General features: G+C 36.6%; 1 protein-coding gene across 1 annotated transcript; it reads right to left on the bottom strand.

Moving 5' to 3' along the window:
- Positions 1 to 11,981: 11,981 nt before the first annotated feature.
- On the bottom strand, positions 11,982 to 16,334 carry LOC107829024 (uncharacterized). Its single transcript, XM_016656437.2, has 7 exons — positions 16,168 to 16,334; positions 14,847 to 15,025; positions 13,819 to 13,959; positions 13,205 to 13,313; positions 13,042 to 13,103; positions 12,489 to 12,592; positions 11,982 to 12,298 (listed from the first exon to the last, which is right to left on the bottom strand). The coding sequence occupies exons 2-7, from the start codon at positions 14,937 to 14,939 to the stop codon at positions 12,193 to 12,195; spliced, it is 615 nt and encodes a 204-aa protein (XP_016511923.1). The 5' UTR covers positions 14,940 to 15,025; positions 16,168 to 16,334; the 3' UTR covers positions 11,982 to 12,192.
- Between the last annotated feature and the right edge of the window lie 869 nt (positions 16,335 to 17,203).

Here is a 17,203-nt window from a genome sequence, read left to right as displayed (position 1 = left end):
TCAAACTGATTTTTTGGATCACATAAAGGTAAATAGCAAAATTAGCAAACTGAAAAAGGAACATATAAGAGAGGTGAATTAAGCCAATAATTTCAAATGTTGAATTTTTTCCCCCAAAAAATGTGTATGTCATACAGCAGAATTTGGGACGAATTTTAACAAAATCTAAAGGAGAACTTCTACTGAATCTAAACTTCATTGTATATTTATATTCAAACTAAACATATAAAATCTCTATCTCTAAGAAAAATATATGGTATATCAACATACAAATTTAAAACTTATCTACAACTTTCATACATTATTTCTATCCAGTTATATACAACTATAATATCATACCACTTAAATACAATTTTATACAAATTTTATAAAATATGTCTTTTGTATATTTTGTATCTGATTTATACATAGTAAAAACAAAATTTATACAACTAATTATATATTATACAACTTATGTACAATTTATCTACAATTATCATACATTATTTCTACTCAGTTATACACAACTACAATATCATACCACTTAAATATAATTTTTATACAAATATGTCTTTTGTATATTTGTATCTGATTTATACATAATAAAAACAAATTTCATACAACTAATTATATATTATACAACTTATCTACAACTTTCATACATTATTTCTACCCAGTTATATACAACTACAATATCATACAACTCAAATACAATTTTTATACAATATTATTAAACTCTCATACAATATTTAAATAAAAAAAAATATAAAAATAATAGAATATAATTTTTCTATAATTATACTACAACTTTTCAACAATTTCGTAAGTATAATGTATGTCATGTCTTCTTCTTCTTCTTCTTCTTCTTCTTCTTCTTCTTCTTCTTCTTCTTCTTCTTCTTCTTCGAGTTTCAATCTGAAATTCATCCAAAATCAAGTTTAATCTTCACCAAAACAGCCTCAAAATTGAGATATAAACTCCAAACAATATTCCCAATTGTTTGCAACAACAAACAAATAATGGTTTTTGAAAATTCAAATTCGAATTCAAAGTTTCAAAGCTTTTTAATGGCTGTCAATGGTGGTGAGTCAAACACCTTCACGATTTATTGATTGACAATTTCAATTTGAACACCAATTGTACAACATTATTGGAATTTGAACACCAATTGTGCAACACCTTCAGCTCTATATTATTGGAATTTCAATAAGTGTGGAATACTGTTCTCTTTCCCTTTGCTATATATTACTGAAATTATATTGTTTTTTTATTACTACGAAACTGAGCATCTTTATAAAATTGTTAAATTCTGTCAGGGTGCAATAGTTTGTTTTTTCCATTTAAAACGTTGAAAATTTCAGCAGCTAAGTCCTTTGTTATTGTTTTGTAATAGTTCTTTCCAAAAATGGTAGGGAAAAGGTAAGGAAAAGACAAGAAGAATGATTGCTTGTGAGAGGGATTAAGAGACAGAGAGAGAAGTGGGGGAGTGGAAGATATGTTAGAGTAATTTTAGGACACTAATTATTATCATCAATTCCCTTAAAATATACATAAATGGTAATTGAGTATATAAAATGTAATTATAGTAAAACTTGAATAGGGAGGGTAATATAATTTCATATAGTGTATAGGAATGTAAAAATGGATAAGAATCATATAGTGTATAAGAATCATATTATCCACTTAGAAAATGGATAACCAATGGATAACTAATAGGTTTAACTTTTACATTTGTAAAACCTCAAATTGGGTGTTCCTCAAGTTTGGGAGACTAGGAATTCTCTCAAAAGTGATCATATTCAAGAAACCATGGATAAAATGAATATCCATATAATCCACCGCTAACCCATTTTTATCCGTATTAAATACGGGTCGGATCTATTTTTTGAATTATTCCTTTATGACCCGCTCTTATCCGACCCGCCCACCCGTTTTCCACCCCTAATTCAAATCTAATCTTCGAATTCACATTCGAGTTCCACTTGAGAAAAAGGAAATAAGAATCTCTAGCGTTCTTTCTTTATATAAAATAATAGTGATGTCTGAATCAGTTTGCTCACCTCTTAACTATTTCACACGAAGACCTGCATCCATCCACTATAACATGTAATCACCACATAACTTTGATGACTAAGACTTGAAAAAATGGAAAGAAATTACTTTTGACTTTTTTTTTACCGAAATTTGAACCCATAAAATTCATTCCATCTTTAAGGATGGCACATCCTTCCATGCAAAAATACTACTAGTAGGGATGGCAATGGGGCGGTGCGGGTGAGAGGCGGTGCAGGGCGAGTCACAGTAAAAATAATTTAAATCTTTGCGGGTGCGGGTTTAAAAACTTCATCAAAAAGGAAACTCAATTTTTTGACTTTCTAAAGATGAAATTGATTCCACGTAATATATTGAAGCAAAATAAAGTTTCATATTGTTTGAACTTTGAACCCAATGCTTACTCGTCAAGTTCGTATTCTTTTATGACAAGTTCTGATAATGTAATATCTAACACATAATGATTAATTAATTATTAATCTATTTTATTGATCAAAGTAATATATCTAATACATGATTGTTTAAGCTATAAATATTTCGAACAATTGTAAAATATATTTAAACGAGTTAATATATCCGTTGTACTTGTCGTTTTACATTTTTTCACTAAATTTTCTAAGATAAATCGAAACACAAGATTTTGATACGTTAGGATCATGATTTGATCTTACTGTCAGTGTGTAATCTAAAGCTACAACCAATGGCATCTTTGTGCAAAGTTCTTCAATAAAAAGTGAACACTTAAAACTAACAAAATGAAGAAGAAGAAAAAAACAGTTATGCAGGGCGGGGTGGGTGGGCATAGGTGTGGATGCGGGGCGGGTGAATGGGGGCGCAACTCCTATGCGGGGCGGGGTGGGTTGATATTTTGTGGGTTAAGAGAAAATCCGTCCCACACCCACACCGCCCCGCACCCACACCGCCCTGTACCGCACTGCTTGCCATCCCTAACTACTAGTAGGATTCTATAGAGTAGAATCACTTGACATCACACGACATCACTCGGATCCTTGTCCCTACTTTATTTCCCTCCTTCCAATAATATTGTAAGATTTAGGGATACACAAATTTCTATGGAACTTATCATCTATTGGCACTAATCAGAATCCGAATTCTCATATTTGTATGGGTCAAAATCTGACTAAGGATGTAAGGCCTCCTAAAAATTTCTACTCAAAACCCGAAAGCTCGTAGTGCTAAGTTAGGTATATGTGTTAGAGATGTGTAAAATCCTAAGCTCGCCGCGGTTCGGACCCTTTGGATTGACTTGTGTCACGACTCAATTCCCAAACCTGGTCGTGATGGCGCCTCTCGTGAAGACAAAGCCAGCCAGACCAAAACGGAACACCTCTTTAAAATGGTTAATCATCATAAACAGTAATAACATATAATATAATACTCATAAATTGCGGAATGTTAACGTTAACAATAGCAGGAACCATCCCGACACAGCCCAAACCGGGGTGTCACAAGTCATGAGCTACTACAGAATCTGCTATAGGTCTACAAAGTACGGAATCCGATACAACAGTCTGAAGAAAACATAAATGATGGAGGATAAGAGAGACAAGGGGGTGCGGGCGTCAACAGCTACCTCGTAACTCCAAATCACTGCCTAGCCTGGACGGAATCAGCGCTCAAGTGCGGACTCTGCTATACCTGAATCTGCACAAAGGGTGTAAGGAGTAATGTGAGTACTCCGACTTAGTGAGTAATAATTATAAATAATGGCTGAAAGTATGAAAACACGTAAAGGCACAAAGCAATTCCATATCAAGCAGTAAAAATCACTTAAAGCAGTAAATCAGTGAAGAAATCAAATGATATTCCTTTTGAAACAAGTAAAACCGGTAAATTAACAGGTAGATAACAAGTAGAAATCCACCCCTCGGGCATAGTATCAATCGCTCAACATAGTATCAGCCCATCGGGCTCAGTATCAATCACTCAGGACAGTATCAATCACTCAGGACAGTATCAACCCCTTGGGCTACCTCACAATCACTCATATCATCCCCTTGGGCATAGTATCAATCACTCAGCATAATGGGTACCCGCGCTCACTATGGGTGTGCAGACTTTGGAGGGGCCCCCCACCTCGTGGCATCATCACTCGGCACTCGGCCTCACATCACTCGGCACTCGGTCTCACATCACTCAAGCCACCTCGTGGCATATAAAGTATCTTAGGCCCTCGGCCTCATATCACTCAGCATATCCTCACATATGGCCCTCGGCCTCACTCAGTCCAAAAATTATCACAAGCCCCTTGGGCATTAGTAAAGCAATAGTTCTCAGCCCAAAACATGATGTAAAAATATCATTTAAGTTTTAAATCTGAGTAAAAGTGGCTGAGTTTGTAAAACAGTAGATATCAACAGGACTGAGTTCAAATAGTAAGTCGAGCAGTGAGGAAACAGTGACAAAAATCCCCGAAAGGTTCAAATAGTTGGCACGAAGCCCAAATATGGCAATCAGCCCAAATCATGATGATAACAAATGAATTTCAGTCAAATATTCGGTAAAATCATCAATCAGGATGGACCAAGTCACAATCCTCAGTAGTGAAAGACTCCACGCTCATCATCCAGCGCGTATCTTGCCTCAATATAGCACTACGATGTGCAAATCCGGGGTTTCAAACCCTCAGGACATCATTTACAACCATTACTCATCTCAAGCGGCCGAAATCATAGCTCGCTACTCCTTTGCCTCGCAAATCAACCTCCTCGAGCGTCGAATCTGATCAAAACCACAAGTAATACGTTACAATAGGCTAAGGGTCAAAAATCACGAAGTTGGCAAAACCCGAGCCCCGGGCCCACGTCTTGAAACTCAGAAATTTTTACGTCATCGGGTTCCTTATCTCGTCACGAGTCTATACATACAAAAATCTCTCAAATACCACAAATGGACCCTCAAATCCCAAATTTAAAATTTAAATTTCAAGCCCTAATTTCTTACAATTTGGCTATATTTTCATGAATTTCAAGGATGATTTCACAATATAATCATGTATTTAGTTCATAGGACTTACCTCCAATCACTTCCCGTCAAAACCCATTCAATTCCCATCCAAAAGCTCTCAAGGTTGCTCAAAAATGGTGGAAAAATGGGTTTGGTTCACGGATGAAATATTTTTAACATTCTGTCTGGTACTGTAGCTAACCCTATGCGATCGCATTAGAGCTCATGCGATCGCATAGAACAAAATTTCCAGGCCTCAAAATTACCTTATGCGATCGCAACTGGACCTCTGCGATTGCAATGCACCATCCAACAACACCATGCGATCGCAACACCTGCTATGCGATCGCATAGCACAACCAAACAACCCCCAAAAATCCTTCTATGCGATCGCAGCCCTTGCTATGTGATCGCATAGAGCAAAATTGCTCTGCACTGACTGCTGCATTTCTGCAGCATTTTCCAACTACAAAACTCCCGTTAGCCATCCGAAATTACCCCGAGGCCCCCGAGACCTCAACCAAAAATACCAACACCTCCTAAAACATCATACAAACTTATTCCAACCATCAAAACGCCTCAAACAATGCCAAAACCATCAAATTACATCGTATTCAAGCCTAAGTTCTTCTAAAACACGCATTCGATCAAAAACCCAACCAAAACACGTCCGAATGACCTGAAATTTTGCACACATATCCCAAATCACCTAACGAAGCTACAGCAACTCTCGGAATTCCGTTCCGACCCCGTATCAAAATCTCACCTATCAACCGGAATTCGCCAAAATACTAACTTCGCCAATTCAAGTCTAATTCTTCTCTACAACTCCAAAACCCATTCCGATCGCGCTCCTAAGTCATAAATCACCTCCCAAAGCTAACCGAACCATCGGAACTCACTTTCGAGCCTTCTAACACATAAGTCAACACCCGGTTGACTTTTCTAACTTAAGCCCTCTTAAAAGAGACTAAGTGTCTCATTTCTTACCAAATCCTCTGTGAACTCGAACTAATCAACTCGATCACATAAAAAACGGATAACGAAGCGTAAAAAAGCTGAAATGGGGGAAACAGAGCGGTAACTCATGAGACGACTGGTCGGATCGTCACAACCTGTGCATTAAAAAGTTAAGGAATAATGTTTTCCAGAAAGGTGCATTATGCGGGCTATTATGCGATCGCAGAATAGCTATGCGGACAATAGTTGCTGCAGAGTCAGGCAGTGTGATGGTTAATTTGAGGTCAACTATGCGGCCAATTATGCGATCGCATAAACATTATGCGTGTCGCATAGTCATCGCATAATCCCTTTGGAATTTTGTAAAGGACAGTTCTGCGGTGCATTATGCGACCGCGGAACAGGTATGCGGACCGCACTTCTGTCGCATACCCAGTCAGTGTGTTCAGGTTTTGGGGCCATTTTGCGGTCCATTCTGTTGGTCGCATGTCCATTATGCGATCGCATATGTGATCACAGATCGTGTCGGGCCCCTATTTTCTAACTTTTAAAAACCCGACCCCATCCCATTAAAAACACCCCATTAGACCATTTTTCTGTTATTTCACGGCATATAGAGTGAGAGAGGAAGTTCTAGAGAGAGAGGGAGTGATCTTCATCAAGTCCCCACTCAATCCTTTCCCCAAATACTTAAAGATTCTCAAGATAAATTGCTAGGTCTTCACCGTAAGAGGTAAGAACTTGTACCCTCATCTATAATTTTGAAATTTCTATTAAAATAAGTGATTAGCAAGTGAGTTCATGGGTATAAAGGCTGATAATCTTGCATGCATAAAAGATAATGGGATATGGGGAGGTTGTGAACCAAAAAAATAACAATTGTGGTATAGGATAATGAAAATCTCTCACAAAAGGGTCCTAAAAATCACTGTGTACACTTAGTGCTTGATAATTTACTTAAATGAGCTAGAATCTTATTCATGTCTCTAATTCTTGGTTCAATTTGTAACTTTCATGAAAATAGATCGAAGTTGCTCGGAAATTCCGGATTTTTTTTATAAAGATTTAAGGAAAGCTCTATTGAGGTATGTATGGCTAAAAACCCCTCCTCTTAGAAATTTAGCCTCCATGGTGCCATGCAAATGTTGTAAGTCCGAAATTTGATTGATGTAGTACTTGTTATGTCAAATGAATTGATGTTGTAAAAATGTATGTGGAAGGTGCTTCTCCATGTGTTTAATGTATTATTCTTTGTAAATTGAGGATGTGTGGGGAACATGAGCTATGTGCTAAATGCCTAAATGTCAAGTCAAGGTTACATTGTGATTAATATGCTGAACTAGATGAACTCCTCTCTATGTTTATAACCTAAATTGCTTTTGTATGTGCCTATGATCTTAAATGGCAAGATTATTGTTAAAAATGGGAAAAATGTGAAATGTGAGTTGTGGAATGTGGTAATTGTGGCACCAAGTGCCGATGAACTAATACATTTGAAACAAAAGATTGAAGTGAGATGATTAACGGAAAAGGGTAATGTCTTGGTGAGACGGCTTAGCCGATCGGGCTGTGATCGGACGCCATGTTATACACACATGGTGGTAATGTATTGATGATTGAAACTGAAAAGTGAGAATGAAATAAGGGTAACGTCTTGGTAAGACGGCTTAGCCGATCGGGCCATGATCGGACTCCGCTCAAGGAAGCGGTGGTAATGTGGATGATGGTGCAATAATATGGAATGCCCCAATCTAAAATTTCAGAAACTATGTGAAAACTATGTGAACCTCTTATGTTGTTGACGTGGTGCTTATCTGAAACTTTGTAGTCCTTATGATATCTTTTTACTCTTGTATGGTTGTTCTTTCTAACTGGATGGTATTTAGTTATACATATTAGTACAAGTACTATTCCATGGTACTAATGTCCCTTTTTGCCGGGGGCGCTATATTTTTAAATGAATATATGTGGCTCCATAGCGGATAGTGCCGATCGCGAGTAGCGGAGCATCCTCCTCTCAGAATCTTGGTGAGCCCCTTTCTCCTTCAAAGAGTTATATTGTACATCTTTTGTTATAGATATCCACTTTTGAGGTATAGCCGGGGCCTTGTTGCCGGCGTAGTCATCATTGTCTTTTGTATCCTTAGAGGCTCCGTAGATGTTGGTGTGGGTTATGCACAGGTTTGGATGAGTCAATGAACCATGTTGTAACTTTGTACTCTAGTTCTTCTAAACTATAACTTTATGAAATTTTAAAACTTAACCATGGTTTTAGGTTGTGACATGAAAATGGGTTAATGATGTGAATGTTCGATTTTGCTATTGTTTAAATAAATGAATGTATGGTTCCCTTGACCGTATTGAGTTGGGTAGAAATGTATGAATAAGGCTTGCTCAGTTGAGGTTTACTCGATTGAGCGCCGGTCGCGCCTCCCGAGGTTGGGGCGTGACAAAGGAAATTCGGCACGAAGAGGTATTATTAGAAGTGATTTGGTCGAGATCGATTAATGATTAATGGAACTTACCGTCGAGCAGTCGATTATGGCCGAGGTCAAATGCTTAGAGCAGCAGTAATGGCTAGTTTTGTAACAGGGCCTTTCAGGAGAATATTCCATTGGATATTCTCTGTACTTGTACTTTTAGAGCTAATAAGGACATGTCCCGTATAAATAGAAAGAGAGAGGTGAAAGGCATGTATTATTTATTTTGATAAGAATCTCTTGAAAAGTTGACTCTCTAGATAAATACAAACACCACCTTTCTAAATAGATTCGTTTTGTTATTTATTCTATACTTTTCACATCAGATCCGAGAAAGTTTTCAATATTCCCATAGTTATTTGTCATACATCATTGTCAGAAGGAAGAATCATCCACCTCATTCAATATTGGGTGAATCATCCTCCTTATTTACATTTAGTGCCATTTATTGTTATTTAATGCTTGTTATTCCCATCTCACTATTGACCTTGAACATTTAATACATATTGCATTAAATCTGTTCCGACATTGTCTTACGTAATCCCCGTAGACCGATTTTAGATCAGAAGTTATTATCTTTAACTAGGATTAACCCCTTATTTTTTTTAATTAATTAGTTTAACTAAAGGTCCATATTTTTTGGTCAAATAATTTGGCGTCATCTGTGGGGATTTCCTAGTTAAAGTTTTAGTTTCCTTCAGATCTATAACTAGCAAAAAAAAATGCAAAACCCTACAAATTTTTGTGCAAATAGATCTGACGTGGCAGGTAACGGAGAAGGAAGGATGAAGGCGGTAGCCGATCTCACCACCAACCTCTTAAATACATCAACGAGGTCTCTGAAACGGAGGGTGAGGACGTAATGCCAAACGCGTCACCCAGGCGAAGTGGCTCACCCCTTCCTCATGGTAGTATCACAACGTCACCCGATAAAAGAGCCTCCACATCTACAACGGAAGAGGCGCCATCAGCGGTGAAAAAGATGCTCGAAGATTGGATGACGAATACGTTGACTAGCATCCTTGACAAACCCGCTCAAAAGGCGATCGGAGAGGGTGCAAGGACCAGCGTTGCACCAACAACAACAGTCAAACAGCACGGTCCCCCCTCCGCTCACAGGTATCACTCACAATGTTAATGATGCAGGTAATGACACCCTCACAGCCATCTTAAGGAAAATGGAAGAGATGAAAAATGAAAAGAAAATGCTCCGAGACCAAATGAAAGAGCATCAAGAAAGTGTAGACAAAATATCAGACGCCTAATTATTTGACCTAAAATATGAACCTTTGCTTAAACTAATTAATTAAAAAGATAAGGGGTTAATCCTAGTTAAAGATAATAACTTTAGATCAAAAATCGATCTTCAGAGATTACGTAGGACAGTGGCGGAACAGATTTAATGCAATATGTATTAGATGTTCAAGGTCAATAATGGGATGAGGATAACAAGCATTAAATAATAATAAATGGCACTAAATGTAAATAAGGAGGATGATTCACCCAATGTTGAATGAGGTGGATGATTCTTCCTTTTGACAATGATGTATGACAAATAACTATGGGAGAAACTTTCTCGGATCTGATAAAAAAGTATAGAATAAACAACAAAATGAGTCTATTTAGAAATGTGGTGTTTGTATTTATCTAGAGAGTCAACTTTTCAAGAGAGTTCTTATCAGAATCAATAATACATGTCTTTCACCTTATCTCTCTTTCTAGTTATATGGGACATGCCCCTCATTAGCCTTAAAAGTACAAGTACAGAGAATATCCAATGGAATATTCTCCTAAAAGGCCCTGTTACAAAACTAGCCACTACTGCTGCTCTAAGCATTTGACCTCGGCCATGATCGACTGCTCGACGGTAAGTTCCATTAATCATTAATCGACCTCGGCCAAATCACTTCTAATAATACCTCTTCGTGCCAAATTCCCTTAATAAGATTTTGACCCATACAGTTAGTCCCTCCGATTATCGAGGTCGTCCCTCGAATGGCCGGGATGAGCGACTTCACTAGTCATAGTTGAGAGATTTTAGGTGGGCAGGTCAAGCAGTAACACTCATGGAGAGGTGATGACATGGCACTTCGTGAGCCACAACTTACCGTTACGTTGGTTCAGAATGACGTCATAATATCATGTGTCATTATTACGCATTTTCCTGATGCCTTAAGTCGTTTCCCGCACCTTTGCCGTTTCGATATTTGTGCAGTGACGGTTGGTTTATATGTGAAAGAATTACGAATACAGAGGGGGGAGGTAAGTGTAGTAGAAATTGCTAAAACCGGGGAAAATTGGGCTATGAAGATGGAAATAACGAAATCAAGAATAATGGAGAATGGGAGAGATATAAAGGTTCGAATGCTTGGAAACAAAAAGGATCAAGTAGGGGGTGTCTATCCCTATTTATAAGAAATCCAGGCACCTTAATCGAAAATTCCAATCGTCACTGCACAAATATCGAAACGACAGAGGCGTGGGAAACGACGTAACATATCGAGAAAATGCGTAATAATGACGCATGATGTCATGACGTCATTCTGAACCGACATAACGGTAAGTTGTGGCTCACGAAGCGCCACATCATCACCTCGCCATGAGCGTTACTGCTCAACCTACCCACCTAAAATCTCTCAACTACGGCTAGCGAAATCCGCTCATCCAGGTCGTCCGAGGGACGACCTCGATAGCGGAGGGACTAACTGTATGGGTCAAAATCTAACTAAGGGAATTCGGCACGAAGTGGTATTATTAAAAGTGATTTGGCCGAGATGGAACTTACCGTCGAGCAGTCGATCATGATCGAGGTCAAATGCTTAGAGCAACAGTAATGGCTAGTTTTGTAACAGGGTCTTTTAGGAGAATATTCCATTGGATATTCTCTGTACTTATACTTTTAGGGCTGATAAGGAGCATGTCCCATATAAATAGAAAGAGAGATAAGGTGAAAGGTATGTATTATTGATTCTGATAAGAACTCTCTTGAAAAGTTGAGTCTCTAGATAAATACAAATACCACCCTTCTAAATAGATTTGTTTTGTTGTTTATTCTATACTTTTCACATCAGATCCGAGAAAGTTTCCAATATTCCCATAGTTATTTGTCATACATCATTGTCAGAAGAAAAAATCATCCACCTCATTCAATATTGGGTGAATCATCCTCCTTATTTACATTTAATAGTGCCATTTATTGTTATTTAATACTTGTTATTCTCTTCCCATTATTGACCTTGAAAATTTAATACATATTGCATTAAATCTGTTCCGACACTATCCTACATAATCCCCGTAGACCGATTTTAGATCTGAAGTTATTATCTTTAACTAGAATTAACCCCTTATCTTTTTAATTAATTAGTTTAACCAAAGATTCATATTTTTTTGGTCAAACAATATTGTTCTTGACAATGTCAAATAAAAGAACTATCTTGCCACATGCTCCATATCACCCATCACCATCATATGAATGCAGTGCACAATTTGGGTTTCCATTCAGAACGAAACCAGCAATAAAATACAAGTCACCTGCGATGAAAATCAAAGAACTGTTTTTCGTCTTTCTAATGAGGAAGTGTAATTTGAAGGTAAACTTCGCAGATGCTTGCAGTTGCGAATGTTAACAGCACATTTTACACGTATCACTAAGGAAATTTCAATATCACGTACTATGGGATTAAAACTTGAGCCTGATTTACTTACAGAAGTTACAGGAATGGTATGGTAAAAATTATTGCAATGGAAATTCCTTCTAAGTAGAGCTAAAGTTTGCCCCTGCTCGAATTTGCAACATTTCAGTTCTCTTACTCCTCTCCATTACATCTACGAGCCAATTCACACTTTCCTTAATTCCTAACCTGCAATTAAGAAAGCAAAAGCTTGCATTATTCAAGCTTGTTTGCAGAGCTTTTTAGATACAGCTTTTAAACCAACTTATAATATGTCAAACCTAGCTGGGAAAATGGTTTTATGCAGCGGTCTTCTATATGAACAACCTGGAGAAATACAGTTCTTGTGTGTGATACTGATAAGAAGAAGATTACTCACCCATCATAGCCTGAAACAGCTAAAAATGTGTAAGCTCTCTCATCGAGTTTCTTGAGATCAAGATACCGGGCAAGTTCTTCCGCTGACACAGCATCTGCAAGGTCCTGCTTTCATAAATGGACGCACATAAGCAAAAGACTGGTCACGTCAAGCACAAAAGGATTAACATAATCAGCTAACTATTTACTCCTCCCTCCAGGAAAAGTCCGACAGAGCCAGATAAGCAAAATACAAATATAGGAACAAGGGAGCATCTATAGCACTAAAGTCGTATCCGCTAGTCGCAAATTTAGAATCCTTTTTTCTTTTCTTATGAGGGACAATTAGAATAGGATCCTTTGTAACAACGATAAAACAAGAAATAAGGTCATTTTGAAACCAAAAACATCTACTCTTGGCAAATAAAATATAAACATTATCAAAACCCGAGGAGATAGAAATATAATCATCATTGACAGATGAATTAGACAAGGAAGAGACAAAAAGCTGTCTCTGTTCAATCAATGATAAACACAATAAAGAACCTCTTTTGAAAACTGCTTTTTGCCTTTACCTGCTTGTTTGCTAATATCAGAAGTGGTGCTCCTTGCAGATCCTCATGCCGGAGAACCTTTTCTGCCAACCGTTGAAGTTAAAATAATAAACCATGATGCTTACTCCCTAAAAATCGTGAACAAGACAAAAGCTTGTAAACATGACTAACCAACAGTACATACCAAGTGCAGATTTGGAATCCTCAAAGCGTGATGGACAAGCAGCATCAACAACAAATATCACAGCATGTGCCTCTTCATAATACTTCTCCCAGATTGAGCGAAGACCAGGCTAGGAGTTTAAATGGTCTCATGTTAGTCAGAGAAACTTAGATGAATGTTTATAACCGGCTGAAAGATATAGAGGTATCTTGCTTTCAATGACATTAAGACCCCCATATCTGCTGACTAGCTCTAGCGAGAAAACAAAAGAATATTGTATAATTCCTCCATCAATTATTACAAAGGGTCACGTGTACGATAACTGTTCTATATAAGGCAGCAAATTACCAAAATATTTCTTAAAGTTTGGAAATACATGTGGGAAACAAGAGTAGTAGATGACCATCATATGTTACAAAATATACACCTAAAATCTTGCAACTATGATAACAAGAACATACATTTCATCATCAAACTTAAAAGTGTAAAACAGATCCCTGATGTCAAGCACTTCAACCTTGTCTTTTCCCAGACATAATACATTTATCTGATGCTGCATTTATATTTACAGATTCTTTACAAATTTAAATGGAAAATTTAATCATCTCAGACGTTACAGGAAGCAAAGTTCATACCTGACCTCCTAAATCCCAAAATACAAGCTTTGTATTTGATACTTCAACGCGACCAATATTGAGCCCCACAGTTGGAACAATACGATCTGGTGGAAGGCCTTCCAAGTTTGAGTATTGTGTCTTTAATTTCTCTAACAGTGTCTAGAAATTTAATAATAGAAAGGAGGATTAGAAAGAAATGTTTCAAGACTAGATATTGATAAATATCAGTAATGGTTAAGCATGTGATGTTCGCAATCTCCCCGGAACCAAGAGAAGGGAAAAAATACCATTTAAAAAAATGTAAATAACAAAACAAAAAAAAGTGTAACAAAGCTATTCAGATTAGTGTTCACAGCACACTAATGTCAAGGACAACTTTCTTTTAGTAAGTGTTAAGGATAACATTTCATCTTATAGAATAAGCTAAAATGAACTTCACTCATATATCCACATTACTATATCATCTTCTTTACAAGCATATGGACTAGCTGTTTTTTTCTTCTAATTTTTCTTTTCTTGCCTCCTTTGCTTAAGACCCTACATAATCCTCATAAGTTCCACTGTAGATCTGTTGAGTGCTTGTTCACTGGTATAGCTAATTATAAGCTTACATGCATCTGTGCTAAATCACTAGATGTGTGTATGTTTCTAGATACCTACCTTTTTAAAATATTTTTTATACCCTCTTCTTCACAAAGGAAAGGATATAGCTAGTTTTTTTCTTCTAATTTTTCCTTTCTTGCTTCCTATGTTTAAGCCCTACATAATGCTCATAAGTTCCACTGTCAATCTATTGAGTGCTTGTTTGTTGTATAGCTAATCATAAGCTTACAAGCATATGTGCTACATCACTAGATGTGTGTATGTTATTGCATTGTGTATGATAATAACACCTAATTCAACTAGGGGTGAATAAAGTCCTTAAAGCCTATCAATCACAAAATAAAAAAAGATTATACATAAAACTGGATTGCATAAAGTACAAGAGACATTGCATGCAATCAAAAACTTAAAAAAATGAAGGAAGAAAATTGCTAATAGCATACCGTTTTCCCAGCCTTGTCAATCCCAAGAATAAGGACATGAAACTCTGTCTTGCTAAACATGTATTTATACAATCCATAAAATAATGAAAACATCTCTATCTTCTTCTGTTTCCTCTATGATTTGCGACAAACTGCAATAGGTTATATGGTGACTTGTTCTCTGGTCATCACGATGAAACCTGAAATGAAAGGACTCATTACGATCTTCATGCATAGCAAGCGAGACATGTGAAAATGAACAAACTAAATTTTTGGCTGAAGTGAATGAACGTTCTTATCCTCGGGAAAGGCTGCCCCATATCAATCATGATGCTTGCTAGGCATGTCGAAATGCAATTGAAGCCCCACTATCAGCCATTAGGAATTCTACATACCCCGGGAAAACCCTCCATTTGCATCTTACTACATATGTGCTTGCTAATGAGTAATGGATGATAACACGACTCCCTCTTTCTAAAGCTGCCACTTAATTAACTGTAAGCTCTAATGAAGATAGAATTATTCTCCTTCCTGGCTTCCCATCCCACCAACTGCATATTCTGCAGCCCTAAGAATCAAGGATCAACAGGAATTTCTGGAATTGGCATTACAATGCTAATGAATCCCAGCTCCAGCAAAACTAAAAGGATCAAAAAGCAATCCAGCTTATTATACAAGAAGGATTAGCTTGCTGCCAGCTTGTTTGATACTATTAATTTGCAAACTAATCAACTAACATTGACCATATCCTTCTTGTATATAAGTAAGTAGAGCAAGGTTCAAGCTCAGACCATCAAGGTCTTAAGTATATAAATGCCAAAAGGAGAAAAAACAAATTACAAGCAACTGAACGTAATATAAACAAACTAATTCATTGAAGACATTGATTTCCAAATATATCAGAGCAACAATATAACCACCTTATATCCAACATAAAGTAATAACTTTCAACAAAGACTCGTGCTTTTTCCATCAGCATTTCCATTGAAATACATGTAATAAAAATTAACATATACGTAGTAAATTAGAACAGTATCCAGTTTTTTAAATTACCTTAAAAAAGGACTTAAGAATAAACAATTATTCACTCTCATAATTCAGAATGTAACCCGGATTTTAAGAATATAAATCGCGAAGAAATTGCAAACCGGAATTAATACACCAATTTAAAAAATGGAAACCTAAAGTACCGAATTACAGCTTCCGATTTAGATTTGAGCTCAAACTACAACAATTAACATTATCATATTTGTGATCCGACATTGTAAATCATAAATTGGAAGAAAAAAAGTAGTAATCAGTGATCCGAAAAGGAGAAGGATTAAGAAAGAGAAACTGAAACCTTATTCAAAGAAGGAAGCGGCAGGAGTAGATGTTGCTGCTGGTTGATTCGGTTGTGCAGTGATGTTCGATTGCACCCCGATGCGCACGCTGGGGAAGAGAAATGGAACGCGGAGAAAGAGAAGTACTGATTTTTTTTTTTTTAATATGTAGATCCACGAAGTTTTAGAGAAAAAAATACAGTAAACAAATAAAGAAAAAGGTTCAACTTTAGCCTTACAACTTTCTAAATTACACATCACGCCCTCGTAAACCGAGGTTTATCGGAGGCAACATTTGTATCTATACAACTCAAAGGTAATGGGTGAAATAAAAAATAGTTGGATTAATAAGTGGTAATTAAAAAATAGTCACAGTTTTAAAAGTAATAGTAAAAATTTAGCCACTTTTCATCAAAATTCGAAAATTATTCTAGCATAATATGCTGGAGTTCCAGTATAATATACTGGACTTCTAGCATAAGATACTGGAGTTCCAGCATAATTTGCTGGAAGTTCATACACATGTGCTTCAATCTCCAATATATTATGATGGAACTTTCCGTGTAATGGAGTTCCAGCATAATATACTGGAAGTTCATAGACAGGTGCACCATATATTATGCTGGAACTTTCCGTGTTACAGCAAAATAGTGACTATTTTTCAATGACTTTACAAATACTGATTATTTTTCCAGGATTAGTCCAAAAACTAGCTAGCCCGTGTTATTTTCGCCTATTTGCATGTATCCTATCTTCGAACCTCAGTTGTTGTTATTGTCAAAAATTTACTTCCCAAATAACCTTGTTGTTACCACATATATTATATATTCCCTCTTCTCAATATATTTAACAAGTTTAAGAAAAAGAATTTTTAAAATTTATGGTCTAAAATAAATTACGTAGATATTTATGTGACTGTCATCTCATAAATAAGTATTTTAAAATCAAACTATTACTAAATATTGGAAGTTATTATTTTTGTAAACGAAAAAAAAATGTATCACATAAATTGAATCGGAGGAATACCTTTTATTTCTAGCGAGCTCTTGGCTGATA

Source organism: Nicotiana tabacum, chromosome 5, assembly GCF_000715075.1.
Source record: "Nicotiana tabacum cultivar K326 chromosome 5, ASM71507v2, whole genome shotgun sequence".
NCBI classification, from domain to species: domain Eukaryota; kingdom Viridiplantae; phylum Streptophyta; class Magnoliopsida; order Solanales; family Solanaceae; genus Nicotiana; species Nicotiana tabacum.
The sequence above is the reverse complement of the archived record's forward strand: the minus strand, read 5'-3'. Positions and strand labels throughout refer to the sequence as shown.